The 19,791-nt window shown below is 42.7% G+C and overlaps 1 protein-coding gene across 5 annotated transcripts; it reads left to right on the plus strand.

Moving 5' to 3' along the window:
* Positions 1-3,331: 3,331 nt before the first annotated feature.
* NQO2 (N-ribosyldihydronicotinamide:quinone dehydrogenase 2) lies at positions 3,332-17,016 on the plus strand. 5 transcript variants are annotated; one of them, XM_076330459.1, is made up of 8 exons: positions 3,332-3,408; positions 4,002-4,061; positions 5,707-5,871; positions 7,375-7,505; positions 9,698-9,811; positions 11,223-11,324; positions 12,478-12,658; positions 13,918-17,016. In XM_076330459.1, the coding sequence occupies exons 2-7, from the start codon at positions 4,055-4,057 to the stop codon at positions 12,649-12,651; spliced, it is 693 nt and encodes a 230-aa protein (XP_076186574.1). In that variant the 5' UTR covers positions 3,332-3,408; positions 4,002-4,054; the 3' UTR covers positions 12,652-12,658; positions 13,918-17,016. The 5 variants fall into 5 exon arrangements, with proteins under 5 accessions (XP_076186574.1, XP_076186573.1, XP_076186576.1 ...); XM_076330458.1 differs by having other exon boundaries at positions 4,009-4,061; XM_076330461.1 differs by having other exon boundaries at positions 4,009-4,061; positions 14,373-17,016.
* Positions 17,017-19,791: the final 2,775 nt, after the last annotated feature.

The raw sequence follows: 19,791 nt of genomic DNA on the forward strand, positions 1-19,791 counted from the left end.
CCCTGAAGAACTCTCTTCGGTCCAGAAAAGAGGTGACTCAGGAGACACATGATGCAGGTCCACAAAATCACTGACAGAGGGGATGAGCAGGGACTGATTCTTCACTGTCACTTCCAGTACAAGAACTAAGGGGCATCAAATGAAGCTGATAGGAACCAGATGCAAAGCAAAAAAGAAACCCAGTTGTTCCTCACACAGCAGGAATTGAGTCTGTGGAAGTCCTTGCCAAGGACAGTGCACTTTTAAGGAATTGGCATGGATTCACAGGGAGACTGGGAAAAGTGCTTGACAGAGAGGTAAATTGGAGGTTACTATATAAACCAACTACAACATGCCCAGGCCTGAGCTGAAGGTAGCTGCAGGCTGAGAGCAGTGGGGTCAGTATCATACGTGCTTACCTGCTCTTACTCTTACCTAGGCATCTACTTGTGAGCAGGGTTGGAGACAGGGTACTGGGTTGGACGGACCCTTGGTCTGGATCCCTACCATAATTTTCATTTTCTTATGTTCTCTGTCTTGTGTTAGAGAGATAAACAGTTCGTGTCAATTAAAAGCAAGAGAAACTGTAAATATCCAAGCTTCCTATGAAGTATGGCTCACTCAGTCAATGCTCATGAACGGCTGACAGCAACAGCCAAAACAACAAAAAAACAAAACAACAACAAAACAAACCCCTTTTCTTACTGCAAAGGAGGACTGGAGAGAGGAATATCAAATGCGGGGGGGGGGGGGGGGGGGGGAGCAGGGGAACAGATAATAAGAAACATTCCCAACCTGCAAAATTAGTATCTCAGAGGGTGTTTGAGCTACTGCAACACTTTCCTGAGTGCTAATTAACTTTAAAGGAGGTGGGGGAAGCAGGAGAGGGAGGAGGAGGCTACAAGAAACTTCACTCTCTTCCACACAGTTGCCCAAACAGCAAAAATAAATGGATTCCTAAAACTATGCAATTTGAATTTCATAAAGAACTCTCTGAAGAGCTCTGAAAAACTAATGGGTGCTCACAAGATTGTTAAGAAATTGCTGAATGTGGCTGCTGAAATCCTTATAATGGCCAAAGACAAACATGAAAGGATTTTTTTAAATTTTGTAAAATTATTAGAGATCATTCCAACAATATTTGAGAGAAAAGTATCTTAGGATATATTAGGAATTAACACAGAACTAATCCTGTAAACCTTTACAACGTTACTCAGTAGGGGGGTGGGGGGAGGAGGGGGGGGGCACCTCTACAGTGAGATCACTGCTGTCAATCTTAGGTGGAGAAAGATTTAATGATTTTATGCTCTTCAAATTCATAAACGCCTCAAAGCTGAGACTACAGCTTTCATTTGTCTAAAATCACAATGCACACCTACAGTGTTGTAGTATTTTCATTTCAAAAGCCTGTTATTTATCAGTAGTGAAATAAAACATCTTTCCTCTTATGCACCTGTGAAATTTTTTAACGTAGGTGTCTATCCATCTGATGCATCATTGATGTGTTCTCTGAAGTCCTTCCTCCACAAAATATATTCCCTTTCTAATGCTGTTTTTATATTCAGGTAGACCTTTTCAAATGTTGTTAACATTAATAATATATATTGGGGAGGACAAAAATATTTTGCGCTCCAAAAGAAAATCGGCCATTTACTTTATACATGTTATGCTCGCTCTTTACATTAACCTCCAAAAGAGACCAAGATAATTGTGAGTCCAGGAGCTATGTCAAAACCTGGGCGGGAATCCAGGAGTGTTTCTGATACTCCATGTAAAGATAAGACTGAGCATGTGTTGGCTCCCACCCAGCCCAGAGAAAGCTTTGGATGTGTGGGCTGGGCAACAGCCATCATTCACTCTGACCAGGCTCCTGATAGCAGGAGATAAGGATAGGAAGGGAAGCGGGACCCCAGAGGAGGCTGCATGCTGGCAGAGACTCGGCCAATGCGCAGGTGATGTCCAGGCAGAAACAATTTCTAATGTAGGGTGAATGCTGAGGAGGAAAGCAGGAACAATTCCTAATATATTAGGAATTAACACAGAACTAATCCTGTAAACCTTTACAACGTTACTCAGTAAGGGCGGGGGGGGGGGGGGGGGGGGGCACCTCTACAGTGAGATCACTGCTGTCAATCTTAGGTCAATCAAAAAAAAGACCCCCTGGAAATACTCTAATATTCAGTGAGTTTTGAATGGAGAAAAGTTAGCAGGAACAGTGTAATTTTTTTTCTTTACTGTTTCTGTGAGGTATCCTATTAAATAGTCTGTCAGATAATGTTATGCAGGTACAGTATGTAAACTACTAGCATTTTTCCTTTAGTTTGCCATGTCTTACCGTAAATAGACTTATGCATTAAGGGGGAAAAAAATGAAGGAAAACACATACTTTTGGCTTGGTCATTTGTATGAGATATAAAAAAAAATTCTAATAAAACAACAATAAAACTCAAAGTCTTTGGGCTACGTCCATTTCAGCTTCTTTCCTAGTTTTTGCCCAGTCTTCACAAAAGTGAATTCTACTTGCTAGCAGTAAACAATTAAGAGCTGTTGGTATTAGTATAAACACTGAGTGTTTTGTCAGAAGGTCTCATTATTTCTGTTACCAGAAGGGATGAAAAGACAAAAATAAGACATCCTACCTGAGGGGAAGTAAACTTTAATTCAAATCTGGGTTTCTGGAGCCCCTGCCCAGTTCTTTACCACACTGTTTCCCGTATTACCAGGAGAGTGCAGCCAAGCAGAATGTCGCTGCCCGTTTCCAGAGAGGGCTGTCCCCTGTGCCTGCAGCACCATGTGTGTCACCTTCTCCTTGGGAAGCTGGGGAAGATAGCTGAGGGATGTGTGTCTTCCCTGATCCTGACAGCATAGAGGGCAGAGGGTGAAAAACGCAGATGGTGCAAAGTTTGCACACAGGTCGTCTGCTCACCCCACTGCAAGAGGACACAACTCAGCCGCTTATTGCCCTGGGCTTTCGGCCCAGTCACTTGATTTCCGCCTCAGATTCTCCATGCAAAAAACACGACTGGTGGTACTCGGCCCCTGGTAGATGCATGAGGACTCGCCGAACGCCTCGAGGAGATGGAGGGGTACCCATTGATGAGCCGCCGCCGTTCCCCTCCGGCGGCACTCGGGGATGAGCAGCACCCGTTATAAAGAAACGCCAGTAAGTATGTGATACACCGTGTGTATTAGTAGTACTTATCAGGCGTAGTAACAGCAGCGGGTGACGCGCACCTAACGGGTCCGATGCCTCTAACGGAGCCGCAGCAGCGGGCGGCGCCGAGCCCGCCTTCACCCCCGCCCCGCGCTGGCGCGGCACTTTGCGCCGGGCCGGGCCGGCCAGGCCAGGCCAGGCCGAGCGGGCAGCGGGGCCACCGGGAGGGCCGCTCCCAGCCCCGCCGCGGGGGTACACCGGGCCTTGGGCAGCAGGTAAAAGCACCCCGGGCCGCGCCCAGCGGGGAGGCGGGCCGCGGCGAGCGGCACAGCCGGTGCTGAACTGCGGGGCGGCGCCGGCAGCGCCCACGGCTCGCGCTGGGGCCGGGGGGGTCGCGAGTCGTTTTGAAACCGGTTTTTAGCGGGTAGCACGAAAAACGGGAGCAGCGCCCAGCTCTTTCTCCGGGGAGGCGCTCCGATGCGCCGTTCAGTCCCTGGGCGAAGCGGGTGTGCGATAGCCGCTGGGCGCTAGTCCGACGGCGAACCCACGCTCGACACTCCCGGCCGAGAGCTGGGTGAAGCCGAGCGTGGGGCGGCGTGCGGAGCTCGCCCCTCCCGCCGGCGGCGAGTCCTTCAGCCGCCGAAAGTCACCGCAGGACAACGCTTACGGCCCGGCACGCCCTCGTCCTCCGGCGGGTCGCGCCGCTGCAGCGCACGCCTGTGCATACACACGCACACGGGCGCTCACACAGCGTTCTCCCCTCGCAGCCCCTTCGCGTCCACACAGAACGGTACATTTCCTACTGAAACAGCGGTTTTCCTTGTGCCTTTTCCTGATGTTTCTCACATAAGCAAATTTGTCGGTTGAGTTCACAGGCCATAACAGATTCCCGAGACAGAAGCTACTCGGTGCTTCCAGAAAATGGCAGGTAAGAACAAATACTAATAAAAATGCTGTTCGCTTCAGGCCTGGGCACGCTGGTATGTGGCATATCTGTAACGTTTAGTTGGGATACTGAGGTATTACTTTTTCAAATGACTGAAATTACTTCGGTAAGTGATGCCTTTGAAAACTCCAGTCTCTCTGAACACTCTCTCTGAGTGCCCTCAGCTCCACTGGAATGGGAACAAACCAGCAGCTTGCAGGATTAATCTTGTTGCACCTGTGAGATTGCGTCAGGTCCAGCCACTGAACCACCTGTTTGCTGAGAGTTAGCAGCAACAGCAAAGAGGTAACTGCTCTTGATATTCCAGAATAAGTTATGGAGCAGGGGTTTAAATAGTTTATACACGTGTTAAATTTATCATAGCGTTTGACCACAAATTTTAATAGACTTTTGGCAAAGCTGTTGTTTCATGGATGCTATGCACACTGGAGAAATAATAACCCCTTATAATTTAGGTTAAAAATGAAGTATTGTTTCTTCAAGCATTCAGCTCGGGTTCTATTAATTAGCTCTGACACCTTAAACTTACCTGTCACCCTGCTGGTGCTCTGGGCCGTACAGCTTCTGTGTCCCCTGGAGAAACTGAACTCAGGAGATGCCTGAGTTTTTGTGTCGGCTGTTAGGAACCAAGAGCTGCATGTTTTGCAGATCCAGTCATTTTCAGTAGTCCCTGGAAATTTCCCTCTCTGTAGTGTTTATGCATAAACAACTACTACCCCATAAAAGTATTTCACCTTTCCCTTGTGTTCAGTGATGAATGATTTTTTTAGAGAATTATTAAAATTGAATGGCCTATGTATAAGAAAACTTTGAACAAGTAAGCTCTGATACACCTTGTTACATCAGTTTAAGAAGCTCCATCCCAACGTATCTGTATTGCCACTCAGCTTACCTTAAATCCACTTTGTCAGCAGCTTGAGATACACTAGACAGCTCGCTCCCACATCTAAGAAAAAAATCATGTTGCTTTCTACTGAAGTCGCTGTGATGATGCTGAAGTGGGATCGTGGCATCTTAAACATCTACCCTGATGTTGTCACTTCCGCAGCACTGAACTGGAAGATGAGGGGATCCCACGTTGCAGTAAGGAAGATGCTCTGAGCTCTCAGAAGTTGTTTCCACAACATTTTGAGGGAATCTAAGCTGGCACTGCTTTGATCCCAGCCCGCCCCTCACGCTTGTGCTTAGCTTGTCTGACCCAGCCTAAGGAGCTAAACCAGCAGACAGCTTCTTTTTTTTCTTCTGTGGATGTGTGAGTTTTTTGGGGGAGGGTAATGGAATCGGATAAACACAAATGCTGACTCAAGAGGAGGGACTGGCTTCTGCTGATGTAGAGCAGTGTGACCTGCTGTGGAAACGCACCCACTGTCCACTGAGTTCCACCTAGGAAAGCCCAGTGTAGCACAAAATTGCTGGGTTGGGGGTATTCACTGATTAGTTCCTCATGAGTCACTCATTGCTGCCGAGCAGGAGTCAAATGCTGCCACTGTCATTCTGGTTTCACTAGTTTTGTGCCGCTGGGAAAACACACTACAGATAAATGAAGGACCAGGCCCCGGCTCCACAAACTGTTTCATATCTGCCTCCTATACTCAAAGGTATCTTCTGTTTTTCTCTCTGCCTCCAGGGAGAAAAGTCCTGATAGTCTATGCACATCAAGAGCCCAAGTCCTTGAACGGATCTTTGAAGAGGGTTGCTGTAGAAGAATTGAGCAAGCAGGGCTGCAGTGTCACAGTGTCTGATTTATATGCCATGCAGTTCGAGCCAAGAGCAACAAGAAATGACATTGTTGGTGAGACTAGCCAAAATACACTTTTTTCAACAATAACGACGAGACAAACTTTCACCTTGTCTATCCTGCTGCATTAACAATCCAGAATCATGCTCTTAGGTGCACTCAGAAAAATAGTTGCTATTATTTTGTACAAATATCCCTTAACTAACAAGACCCAGCTTTTTATTTTCTATTAGCATTGACTAAGAAATGTCAGTGTAGGAACCCAACAAGTATCATCTTTATTTAAATAAATCTGATCACTAGAAATGGCCCCTCAGTCAGAAAAATGAAATGTCTGTATAGTACGGATTTGTGAAATGGTGTTTTGCCTTTAGACTAAAGTGAGTGAGGGAAAATATTATTACAGTATTTGCAGTCAGCTGCAGAGACATTCTACGAACCACCTTCTCTTAACGAAGACTACAAATGCTTTCTGCCAGTTAGCTCCAGTCACTTAAGTGCTTGGGCTTTTGAGTTGTCTTGGCACCTCCTGACGACCTTGAAGCAGACAATATGATTACTAAAAATGACTAGATGATGCAGTTAAGACTTGAGAAAAACTGTGATGCTCTTGTTAGGTTTATGTGATATTTTCACTGTGCTCTTACTAGCATTTAGCCCCAGTATTTTTCCAGGTTAGGAAACACAAAGCCATAACATGATCTGCGACGGCTGAAACTCTCTTTCTTTAAAACAAGAATCAAAAAGAAATAGCACAGGTCCAGTGCAAGCACTGGCAAAAACAAGAAGAAACTTATTAATGACCAGACATAAGCATTTCGAAAAGTCCATGCCTGAATACGAACCTGGTCTCATAGTGACATTACTGAGAGGGAAAAACGCGTTAGCACGTGTCCACAATCAATCTCTGAAGTCCATTTCTCATGGGTGAGAAATGCCTTCAGAACCATTCTGTGACTTGCTAGAGTTTAGTTCATGAGGCTACTGCCTCTCTCTTCTGCTAGAGATTGATGGTCTACTAGTTGAATCAGCAGAATGAATGTATGTGTCTGATTCAGCCATACATGAATCAGCTCACCCAACTGTAGTGGAGTCAGCAGAGCCGGCCAATACTGGTTCCCCAGGCCCTGATGAGTTTCCCAGTTACAGAGGCTGAAAAGCAGCTACATAGTGCTTGTGACTGCGTGGTGGTTTCAGTAATCCCTAATGCAGAGGCAGGGCAATTAGCAAAATTCTCTTAAATCCTCCTAAATCATCCACCTGCATCACCAGAGTCTTGAGCCAAGCTTAGGTCCTCTTACTGCGCTTCATATGTTGCTACAGAAAGGCAAAAGTTGTAGTACTCTCAGACACTACATTCCTCTCCAGTTTAAAATCAAATCACCATCAGCTGTGATGATGCTGAATATCCACCAAAAAAAAAAAAAAGAAGGAAGTGGGGAAAAAATGGAAAGCAGTAACTCAATTTAGAACTGTAGATTGTAACCTGTATTTAATTCTTATCTGGCTATGATGCTAGAAACAAGGCAAGCAATGACTGTTCACTTCTACCCACAGGTTGCTTGCATAACTCAGAAGAGTTCAATTACGGCGTGGAGACATGGGAAGCTTACAAAAGAGGAGGTTTGTCCAGTGACCTGATTGAAGAGCAAAAGAAGGTGCAGGAAGCAGACTTACTGATTTTTCAGGTCATTATTTTAAATTGTGTTAAAAGACTTCAGTTGTAATGTACAGGGTTGAACAAAAGAAAAGCAATAGTAGGTGAGAAAATTATAGATTGCATTAGGAACATTGAATCTAGCCAGAGTAAAAAGAGGCAGTAGCTCTGCCATCAACACAAAACAGTCTGTATCCAGCGTAGCAATTTCAAGGTGTCAGGTTTATTCTGATAGGATGTGGATTTTAGAAAATATCAGAAATACCAGATCATGTGTAAGCATTATTCGTGCTAGCACAGTATGAATTTTTCATACAAATAATGGCTCCATGCTGGCATTTTTGAGGAGTAGGAAGGCATCTGAAATTAGAACCTTAAAATACCTGAGTAAAATTCACAGCAGTGCTTCACTTAAAAATTAATATTCAAAAGTAAGTCTGATTGCATGGGTTTTGTGAAGACTGGTCCAAATCGATTGCATTGAGCAACTCAGACCAGAAAGTATTGAGTGCAAAATAATACTATAATTCTCAGTATGAGAACCATGCCATGTTATCAGGCAGCCCGATACTATCCCTTTGTCTTGGAGCTCACACAAAGCAAACACAGATTGGCAGGCAGAAATGTGCGTAAGGGCTTAAGGCAGCCCCGCCAAGTTATAGGTTTGGGATACAGTAACAGACACCAGACCAACAGCTTTAGGAATAAACACTTTATCTCTAAGTAATGGTACAGTAACAAATACAGATCAGTAGTACAATTATGCGGGTCATTACAACAGCAAATCCAGTAATTCAGTAGCACAACTGAAAAGACAGCAAATCTACTCATTCACCAACACTGGGCCAAACTTAATATCTGGATGCATATACACGACCACGGATGTCAGGCAGGCTGGCAGAAAGCAGGGCAAGGCTTATTTTCTGGGCAAGCAGCTGGGAGCAGCCAGCAGGCTCGGGGAACTTGGACCTCCCCGACCGGCCTGTCCTCATTTATTGCTGAGTTGCAGAAGCTCTATCTGGATTTGCTAATGGATCATTAAACCCCATCTCCGGTCCCCACTGTGCCACCTCTGTCCTCGGTGTCTACAAGTCCCAGAAGTACTATATAAGGCAATACTAGCCTTACATTTCTGTGTGTGCCTGTGTGACTGTTGGCCTTAGGCATAGCCTGTATGTATTCCACTGTCCGATTCTAGATGAAATTTAGGATGTGACCATATCTCAGTTAAGCATTTCACTGTAAGTCTTCATCATTTTTACACTATTGCTTCTGAGATAAGTATAGTAAAACATCCCCCGAAGGAAGTGGTTGCTTTCTACTTTCTGTCTGTAGAATGCTATGAAGAGTTGAGTATGTTCTGGTGCAGAAAAAAATAAGAAAGGAAAAAGCCTCTGAAAGACACCATAAAGTAATTTAAAATTTACAACAGACTGAACTCACCATTTTTAGAGACAGTGGTGATTGCCCAGTTTCCACATTGTTTTCATCTTGAATTAAGCCACATGTGGTTAAGCTTTTACTGAATTTCTTCTGTACTGCAGTGTGTACAAAGGTTTAGGGGTAGCGATGCATCCTAGAATAAGAGTCCGTAAAGCATTCAAGATAATGCAAATAAGACGATAGCTTTAGGCTGTAGTCACATGGGGTAACTGGAGGATCTAGAAACAGAAGGTCCTACTGTTAAAGAAGAAGTTTTCTTCTCAATAAAGTGATTCAGGGTCATCATGGCAGCAGGGTGTGAAAGACAGTCTTTCTTAAGATCCCATGGCATTTGTCAACAGACTGTCAAATCAGAACTGATCACCAGATGTCAGTCCTGGTAATAAGGCTCTCTGTATGCATTTTGGCCACATTCTCCATTAGATCCTATGTTCCTTTTGCATTTCAGCAATAGGAGACACAATTCTGTAGAGTCTTAAGTTTGAATTAAATGGCACCTTCCTGCTTCATGATATTCCAACTTTAATTTGTGTGGAAGCCCTCACATTCACCATCGTGTTAGTGTGCTATAGATGCTCGGGTATGTACCTGAGACTACTACAAACAGAAGGAACTTCAGTTATTTTTGCCAAGCATAGTTACTGCCTCTCCTGACAGAGAGCTGGAAGAAGGCATGTACAAGATCCGGAACAGATTAAGAGAATAGGATTTGGCCTGTAGACCAGGCCTAAGGATGGCCTGTACTCTCTGTGCTAACGAGGTAATTTACTTTTTGCCTAGTTTCCCTTATATTGGTTCAGCATGCCAGCAATCATGAAGGGCTGGATGGACAGAGTCTTGGTCCAAGGATTTGCTCACGAATTTCCAAACTGTTACGATTCTGGTTTGCTCAAGGTAGGTTTTTGAGATTGTTTTATTAAGATCAAGGTTTGCACAATGCTCTTGAGGCTATTGGTCTTCCTTTTCCATTATATTTGTTTAAAGCTGTCACTTTACGCTCTCCTGAAATAATGCTTCGGTAACATGTTGAGTAACTTTCTGGCTTGTTAAAACTGTCAGAAAGGTAGTACAATAAGGAGAATGCAGTGGTTCCTAAAGATTTAAGCAACCTCCTAGAGATTTTTAGTTGGCCTACAAAATGGGCTTTATAGGTGTATCAGAGTGCACTGGGATGGCATACAGCTTGCAAACAGTTTAAATCGATCCATTTCCTAAAACTATAGTCTGTCATTCTTCTCACCACCGTAGGACTGCACAAATCTGTAATGAGTGACATACTAGAATAGGTGACAAGATCCTGTTCTGGCATTAGATGTCAAAGATTGGAATTAAATGATAAAACTCAATCAGAAACCTGAAATACCCAGTGCACGAGCCTCTGTCCCAACTATCTCCTTTCAACCTTTTCTTCTCTGTAGCTTATAAATTAGGCAAGATCAGTATCTCTAGATGACAATTCACAAATTTTTAATTTTCCATGGCACCGGGAATATCCCTGGAAAATTTGGCCCACTGTCTGATGGATCGTATTTGATTACAGCTGCAGCATCCAGAAACAATCAATATTAGTTTCACATTTATGTTCGCTGCATATTAATCTCTGTAATTTCTGATCTTCTTAACAATTGAAACATTCCAGTTCGTTTAAATTTCAGAAATGGCTGCCTCACTGAGATGAACAGGAGTAATCCCCAATGATCATAGCTGCATGCTGAGTGCAGGCTCAAGGCAGTTTGGGTACTGCACTAGAAAAATGTTATTTCAATTACGGAAGCTAAAACTGAGAGGATAGAAGCTGAGCACAAGCCCGTGGCTAATACCATAGTTACAGAAGCAGAAGAAACACAGGGGTTTAGAACACCTGAGGACTATTTGCTCTCAAATTATTCCTTGGCAAGGGACAAGCAAGCCCAATTTTGAAGGGGAACTGTAGCATTCAATTTCTGCATTCAGGAAGGACAGGAATAAAGATATTCTCAGTAACAGAGTGCTTTCCAGCCACAGTTCTCCAAACATTGCACAGGGGAGAACAAGGGTGAGCCCTGCTTCATGCAAGGGTGTCAGACATGTAATTCCTTTTCTTTTTAACCTGTCTCTGCCCAAAGGTGTGACACACACTCCACTGTCTATTTGTATGTCATTAATCTTTGCCTCAGAGCTGCCACTACACATAAGGTCTGGGAAAGAAGAGGACACCACCTCCTCTAGAAATTTATGCTGTCCAGGTTCCCCTGAATATCTCTTGAACTACTCAGCCACTCTTCTTTAAACATGCCTAACTCAAGCGCTGCTTTCTTAATTCTAGAACAAATTAGCCCTGTTTTCTTTCACCACTGGAGGAAGCAGAGAGATGTATGCAAAAGGAGGTATCAGTGGTGATATTCGCTATCTCCTGTGGCCCATGCAGGTATAATATATGAATATTTGGTTGTTGTTTGCCTTAATTTTTATTATTCCAATTATTTTTAACAGTTGTATTATTGTTTATTTTATATGAAACATAATATAAAAAGAACGAATTAAGTTGTCAATTCCAAGCATCTGCAGGTTATAAATTGGGCCCTAAAATCCTGAGGCTACTTTAAAAATTCACAGAGTTTTAAAGTTGTTTTGTGCCCCTTCCTCCAGACTGGGATCTGGAGAAAGCTTATACTGTCAGCCTTTTAAGTTTCTCTGGTGTTACAGGATTTCCTTTAGCCGTAGCGTGCAGGATTTCTTTTCCCCATAGCTACCTGATTCATGTAGGATGCGGGGCAGGAGGGGAGTCACACATTATCCTGGCATTAATGATGAAGCATATGAAAGTTAGCATGCCTTTTCTTATTGCTACCCTTTTATCAGAAGTAGCAAGCATGCTTTGAGAAATTTAGGTGGTAAGGCAAATTGTGCCAGCTACTTCTTGATATAATGCAACGGATGTACTTAAATTCTAAAACTAAAAATGGGTCTCCTACCCATTGCGATTACTAGCTCTCTGCCCTTGTGAGGCTATCTAGCTGCAGAGCTTGCAAGTCAACGTGACAAAGAACGTGAAACGCAACTGTGAATTCAGAAATACACATAGGGAAGATGGCAAGTTGAGTGGATTTGAAAGGCACTAGCCTTCATTCAGGATTGTCAGAGGCAAAAGGTTAAAAAAAATACTTAGAAGTAGATGAGAAATACACTGCAGTTCAGGAACAATCTGTGGAGATTCAAACAGTACAATGAACTTTAGGCTGTCTCTTATCCTTGCAAATTTAATGGCATACAGCAGCCGAAGAGAACAGTTCTGTAGGTTTAAGAGCACTTAAAAATAAATTCCACAGAGCAGAATAAATGTAGTTGACCTTATTTTTCAGTGTACTGTATGTCATTCTGCTTAATGCCTAGCCTTCAACGATGACTGCCAGGATAGGTAATGAACTTTTGCAATTTATTTCCCTTCTGATAAATGCACAGGTTTAGAAAACCTGCCTTACATTGGGTCAGAAAAACAGTTTCAGATTTGAATCTTCCACATTCTTGAATTGAGAGACTAACTATTTCCTGAGGCGTTTCTTTCTTTGCTTTGAGTCCAGCATGGAATCATGCACTTTTGTGGTGTCAAAGTCCTTGCACCTCACATCTGCTTCGCTCCGGAGTATGTCTCTGAGGAGAAGAGGAAGGAGATGCTGACTGCCTGGGCCCAGCGTCTGAAGACTCTTTGGAAGGAAGAACCCATAAACTGCTCTCCTGAGTGGTATTTCAAGTAATGTTCAGGTACAAGACTACAGAGAGAATATTTTTTTTTTTTTCCCCCTCCATTCTTTCTGGTACTTTATCTCAATATCTGAATGCTAATCTCCTAATTCAAATGTATTATAAGTATCTTGAGTACTACAGCTAGCAGCTTAACTGACAAATAGCATTTATCTTCATTGATTCCTGAGGGATTCTCTTCAATTATGGGTGCAAAACTCTTTGTGAAGACTTATCCTTGCTCATATAAACAGTGACATCCTGCCTACAAGTGTTGATAACGCAAGCGGTATTTAATTGCAGATTATACCGTTGCTGCTTATGAAACAGTAAAGTACATTGCCAAGTTTATTTTAACACTTTTTGTACCAGCTGCCGCTTTTTTTTTTATTTGCCAGGGAATATACTGCCCATAGTCAACCTTGTTATGGCCAATCCTGTTCTTTTAAATGAGAGCTCTACACTTGTGCCTTTGAGCTATGAAGCCAGATCATGATATACAGTTGTAAAAAAAGGATATACAGTTGTACAGTGACTTAGACAGCTGGAAAGCCTTGTGGACAGCCTTAGGCTTTTCCACATATTTACAAAGCAATATTAAAGCTATGACATATACCAGAAAAGGAAAAAACCAAATACAAGTATCATATAGCACCATGTGCGTGTATTGCCTTTCTTTATAGAATGTAGCTCCCATTTGTAAAGTATGTAGTTTCCTAAAATCACAGGGAATTCTCTATTTTTGTTACCCTAAGTAGAGACAAAAAGGAATCCTATCTGTTCACTGCCCCTTCACACCAGTCAGTATTGCTGTTTGGGTCTGGAGGGCTGGGTGCATCCCCTCCAGCGTCAGTGTAGATGGGCTTCCTTGGAGATCTCCAGCACTGGCAGTCGGAGAGGCAGAGCGCCTACCCAAAAACCTGCAGGAGCACTGTCTGTCTACGAGCCAGGATCTAGTGGGACAGAATGACTGTCTGGCTCTTAACATCTGTGATTTTTACCTTGAACTTTAGCGGGATTATTTTTGTGCTTGAGAGCTGTTAACCCTTTTTGTGCATGTGACAAAGGGTGGGTTCCTTGCTTAGCTACATAATTTCTTGCTTTGATCAGCTTACCTAACAGCTGGCTTTGCACTTTGATATTAAAAGAATGTGGCCTGAATAAGAAACGGCCTTCTGAGTCACTGTCAAATGACACTTAGGCCTCTGCATAGAGAGCATGCATTGGCCATATGTCCTTTGTAGCAGCCTTGTCATGCCCCACCCTTATGTTTCTTTAAGGACTATTTGGATAATAAACATGCTGAGCCCAGATTCTGGAGTGGCAGTGTAAGCTGATACACCAGACCGTGACTTGCTGCTACCTCAGGAAAAGAGTCACATGTTCCTGTTTGTCACCGCATGAAGTGAAGAGCCACCTCTAAGCAGACAGACCCCTGGAAGCAGTGCTGCCCTGAGGTGCTGCAGATGTCTGCTTCAGTGCGTACGAGTCAAAGTCTTTAGGTTACACAAGCAAGAAATTTGCTTTAGCTCAATAACTCTTCTGTAGGAAAAAGAAGGTGAAAGGGAATAAAATGGAAAATGTTATACACATAAGTTGTGGGGAAAGCAGATTCTTGCCTAAAAGACTTAAGGAAAACAACTTTAAGTTATCTGAAGAGAGACTGAAGGACAAATGCGAATATTAAAATTGTATAGGAGAGGAATCATCCTTATGTTCACTGTGTTGTTACCAGACTATTCAAGAAAGAAGGAAATGGATATGAAAGCAGAAGTTGCAACTGTCAAACCAAATGTCACTGCGTTGGATCAATCGCAGAGCTTAGTGGGTTTAACTGTTAGATGAAGAATCTCAGACTGACCTATATGATGAAGATACACTTCTTGACGCTATTTGGCAGATGCGTGCCAGCTCCCGCACACGTGGTAGCATTAAGTGCCTGTATTAGACTGGATATTTGTAATGTAAGTATACAAGAGTGGCTGTGCTAGGTCAGAACAAGGATCCTCCAACCCCGAGTTTTTTCGCCACAGTTCTCATAGGCCAGGAAGAGCAAGCACTTCCCCTGAATACTGTCCTGGGTTCCAACTATATTTAGTTTGGGGGATTTCCTCAGCTATATGTGTTTTCTCTATGTTTACCAAGCCAAACAGATCTCTGCTCTGAATTTCATTCAGTCTTCTCTTGAATTCATGCCAACTTGCAGCAGCCAATATTTTTTGGCAAAGTTCAGCGGGTCACCTTTTTCCTTGCATGAAACATTGGAGTGGGGAGGGATCCCGGGGAGGGTGAAGCACCTGGTTCCCAGTAGCTTCGTTTGATTCCTCCCAGTCAACAGTAGGTGATCAGTCCCATCCATTCTTTTACACGGCACTTAGGGTTTTGTAGATGTGCATCACCCTCCCTCCTAAATAATCTCCTTCCCAGGCCATGCAGTCCTGTCCGGCTCAGTTGTTCTTCCAAGAGAAGGCATTGGCCTTTAGTCACCCTTGTTGCTCTTCTCTGAACTCCTTCAGTCTCACTATCCCATTACTGAGAAGAGGGGACCAGAAGCGCACACAGAGTCAACTCCGTGACTCTTGGATTCATATGACTTTCTCTGCTCCTTTCCTAATAATCTCTGACATACAATTTGCTTTAGCTAATGTTTTAATCTGTTGTAACTCTAGATCTTGGCTGTCAGTGGTAATGGTCAGCCTAGGGGCCATTATTTTATACATCAATTTAGGGTAATTTTTTTTTTCCTCATGTGCACCCCTTTACATAACTTGAATTTCACTTCCTGTCTCATTGCCCGGTCACTCAACCATTTTTCCAGAACTCTTCACAATCTGCTTTCCTTGTCCCCCCTCCTCTGAGTAATCTGTATCATCAGGACACTTTCTCAATCTCATTGCTCATCCTTTTCCAGATCATTGTCAACAGCTCAGATCCCTGCACTTGTAGCCTCCCTCTGTTCTGACAGCTGACCATTTACTGTTGCCCTCTTTGTCCTATCTTTTAAACACATCTCCATGCCATGACCTTCTTTCTTATCCCCTATCTTCTTAGTTTCCTTAAAAAAAAAATTTGATACGGAACTTTGTCAAAAGCCTCTTGGAAATGCAAGTAGACTATATCAGCCAGATCACCATTCTCTACATGCTTTTTCCTAAAGTAATTTATTCAGGAATATCATTCCAATTTGAAAGCCATTGTACAAGGAGGTATATGATGGGGGAACTGAGAGCCACTATTCAACTGTACCTTTCCGCAGTCAATCTCAGTCCTGGTCTGCGTAGTCTATTTTCATACAGAAGTTGTTCCACGTGCCTCATAATTCCTGTCACTTTCCTTTATTTCATGTCTAGCTTTCTTATATCTGTTCAGAGAAGAGGTAATCAGAGCTATATCTTGACTGTGGACACATAACAGATTAAACCACATTTGCTGAAGGGTGCTGCTCTTGCAATGCTTTGGAAGCCAGTCAACTGTGCAGCAACAGTGGGTGCTGAGCCAAGATTTAACGTCCTTGTCCTGACATGCTTTCAGTGCCTGCTATACACCACACTGCGCAGGGGCGCAGTGTTCTGGCATGTATGTTCTGGCACATGCCTTTCAAAAACTCGGGGGAGAATTTTACCATGTAGCAAACCAATAGAGTGGTCTGTGGTTAATAAGGAAAGAGAAAGGAAGTGGCAGTATTAGTTTCTTAGTAGTACTGGAAATGTTACAGCCATTTTGATCTAAAGAATGATTGCCCTGCTAAATCACATTATGCTAAAAGTCAAATGTAGTCCTGTCAAAACAGCATTGATTTCATCAGAATAAAGCTAGAATTAGGCGAGTAACTTGTAGCTGCATTTTAGGCTGGGGAGAAGGGTATAAGGGCAACATGCTTTCCTCTTCCATTTAGTCTGGGGATTTGTTTTTTGTTGCTGGTGGTCCTCCTCTCCCACACACCTTCAGGCAATGCTCTGGTCTTTTTCTCTGACAGTTTGTTCCAAAAATCATAACTGAATTTCTTTTATTTGATGTTCTGAAATGGCAGGTGAAACATGCTTGCAACTTCAGAAAAACACAGGGAAACAAATAGATCCCCATCTGAACTATGTTATCAAGAAGCCTCGTAGCCTAGAGAAACCAAGACTGATTTCTTGCAGTAAAGTGCTTTTAATCCAGGTTTCAAAAAACTAACATTTAAAGGCAGGTGTAGATAGTTTTTTCTTTGGTTTAATATTTGATTCCTGGAACAATGTCACTGAGGTTAGCTGCTTGCTTGAAGAGGAATATACTTTGCAATAGACAAGTTATCAAAAGGTTGTGCTGAAGAGAGGAACAGCCAATAATAAATACCATGCATAATTCATGTATGACTTTTTTTTTTTTTTTTTTTTTTTTTTTTTTTTTTTTTTAAGAAAAATCCTGCTATGTTAGTAGATATCCTAAAGCCTAAAGAGCCTATGCTCCACAAAAGGAATGCAAAAAATTTAGGCTTAGGGCACTCTCTAGTTTTAGTGCTGGATAATTGTCTCATCATTCTAAGGGTATTAAAATACCTACTGTATCCATACAAAAATGAAGCTCCAAGATCCATGATGTTTTCTTTTAAATTAGGCGAGTCACTACAAAGAGTAGCCAAGAGAGCTATTCCAGCCTTAGTTCCAAAACTTGAGTTAAAAAGTATAAAAGAATCTTTGACTACAAATGTTTGGGGAAGCAGAGGACTTAGTCCAGAGCAGCAGCCTCATATTTCAGCAGTCTCATTTTAGGTCCTTTAACCCAGTGGCAGTAGTTGATCATCTCACAAACAAGTTGGGGAAATGTCTATTCCTGCAATACTTTTGTTGCTTCCATCTTACTTGGCTGGTGTTCATATATTTACGGGAACATTCTCCACAGAACAAAATACCAAGGAAACACTTATTAAAGAATTTGTCTCACAATGCTTGGTGCAGACTGATGTAAAAATAAAAAAAATACTGGTGAAGTTCTTATTTCTTTAAACAGTAAACTTTAATTAAGTAATGTTTCATGACCAGTTACTTCCAACCATCCTAAGATAAAATCCTCCAGACTCAACAGTATTGATTTAACACAGTTTGAATGCATAGGAATTCTGATCTCTTTGGAAAACTCAGTAAGGAGACAGAAGACCAGTTTCTTCCCTAGGATTGTGCAGCCAAAATACCCCATAGCTTTTTCTGAATTGCCAATTGCCCTTGATGAAATGAGAAAGCATTTTGTTAACATCAGACAGAGAGAACAAACCAAGACCTAACCATCTTGCCCAAGTAACGGATTGTCACAGAGAACTGCCACACCTGCAAATGCTATGTACTCCAGTGAGATGTGCAGAGCAAAGGTGGTGTCTTTACTGGAACTTAATATGAAGCCAAGGGGAAACGAAATCCTCTCAATCTACCCTACATGTACACCCTTGTATTTCTGTCATCTGCTGCTAGGCCACACCTCAGCGTCTAGGGGAGACCGCGGGTGGTCATCTTCTGAACGTAACTACAATGAAAAACTGCGGCTGCGGTCAGTCACAAACAACAGTGGTTCCCAAGCTCTTGGGGCATCCCATTTTGCCTTCGGACTCCCCAGCGTGGTACGGCCCTTCTCCCCATACGTCAACACTGTTGGTTGCACAGTGCTGCAGTTTCTCCCACCTCAGCCCTCTGGAGCCTCAGAGAAATAGAAGTTTTGTTGCATTGGTGAGCCAAAGCTAGCTAAAATCATGGCTTCTCTCTGTAAAATCATCTGTACAACATAATATCTTGACAGCTGTTAGACAGCAGTGGGATCAGTCAGGCCAGATAATGCTTTAGCTTTAGATTAAAAGGTAGATTACAGACAAATCTCTGCTTAGGGTTTTGCCCACCGATGATCCCCCTTCCCAGTGTTCTGGGCAGGGTGCTAAGCCCAGAATTAACATTTCAGCATTGACTCATCTCCAAAGCTGGGAACCTCCTGTGTGAGGAAACACTCATCCCTGCTGGGGACAGCCACAGCACCGTTACGCTCAGGTCCCTACAGAGCTCGCAATTCATGCGAGACATGGAGAAGGAAAAGCCTCTAAAGAGATACCTGGCAGCAAACTGCAGGTGGAGAGGAAGGAGTGGGAAAATTTAAGCCTCTGTAGGCAAAGCTTACTACAATACAGCCTTCAAAGTTAATACCAGGAAAATACCCCTGTGTAAAGTCACTTTCCCATTATGGCACAAGCTTACTGTGATTTGATTTTAGTTTTTAGGATTAATGAGATAGGTAACCATTCCAGGTAGCCTTGATCTAGCACTGTGGAGTTTTGACACTTTTTATTTATCAACCCCTACAATTTTTCCAGTGGTGCAACGGAACCTGCAAATTTCACATACAACAATTTTCATCCTGCTGACAATAAAAACAGCTACATGTTTAAAAAGAAAAAAAGACGTTTAGAATTCTATGTATTTACATTTTTTTCTGTCAGTTTTAATAAGATAGCTGAGATTTTTAGTACAAAGTAAGTGAAAGTTTGGTCAAGATTAGTGAAGTTTCAGTTAAAGTAAAAAGAGAACTAATGGGCTTATTTTCATTAATACTAAAATTGAAAACTTCTGCTCACATAAATGCGTTATTGTGAGAAGCATTAAAACTGTACTGGCCTTATCATCCAGTTCAGGATAACCTTCCTTTCTTCTCAACCAGAATTAAGAGATTTCTCCATAAATTCAGATTGCATTTTTGGGTCAGTTTATTTTCCCTATTCATTTCAAGAAGGAATGTCATACTGGCAACACTGACCTCTAAGCACAAACAAATAAATGCTAATTTCTGTCTTCTTTTGCCTAGCGCTTGTTGGCAAATCACCACTGAATGAGACTGAAACCTTTTTAACCATGCAATTCTTACAAATTTAGCCATCTTACTACCTGCCTTCAGCCCATGTCTTCAGCCACATACGCAATGCAAAGCTGAAAAGCAGAAAAACAAACCAAAACAAAAAAACTCAGAAGTAAAATGTTATCAAAAGATTTCTGTAATGTTTGGGATTGCAACAGAAGATCAAAACTGCATGATCGGCCCACCAGAGATACCATGTCTGGATTTGCTTTTCCTGTATTTAGTTGGCAAACATCCCAGATGCTCTGGACTGCAGGTTTGGTAACACCCTCCTTACGATACCTCAC

Source organism: Aptenodytes patagonicus, chromosome 2 (genome assembly GCF_965638725.1).
Source record: "Aptenodytes patagonicus chromosome 2, bAptPat1.pri.cur, whole genome shotgun sequence".
NCBI lineage: Eukaryota > Metazoa > Chordata > Aves > Sphenisciformes > Spheniscidae > Aptenodytes > Aptenodytes patagonicus.

Excerpts from the sequence above, each read along its gene's own strand:
- NQO2 (XM_076330459.1), top strand. Across the intron at positions 5,872-7,374 it reads AACAAGAAATGACATTGTTG|GTTGCTTGCATAACTCAGAA; the intron begins GTGAGACTAGCC and ends TTCTACCCACAG. Across the intron at positions 7,506-9,697 it reads CAGACTTACTGATTTTTCAG|TTTCCCTTATATTGGTTCAG; the intron begins GTCATTATTTTA and ends CTTTTTGCCTAG.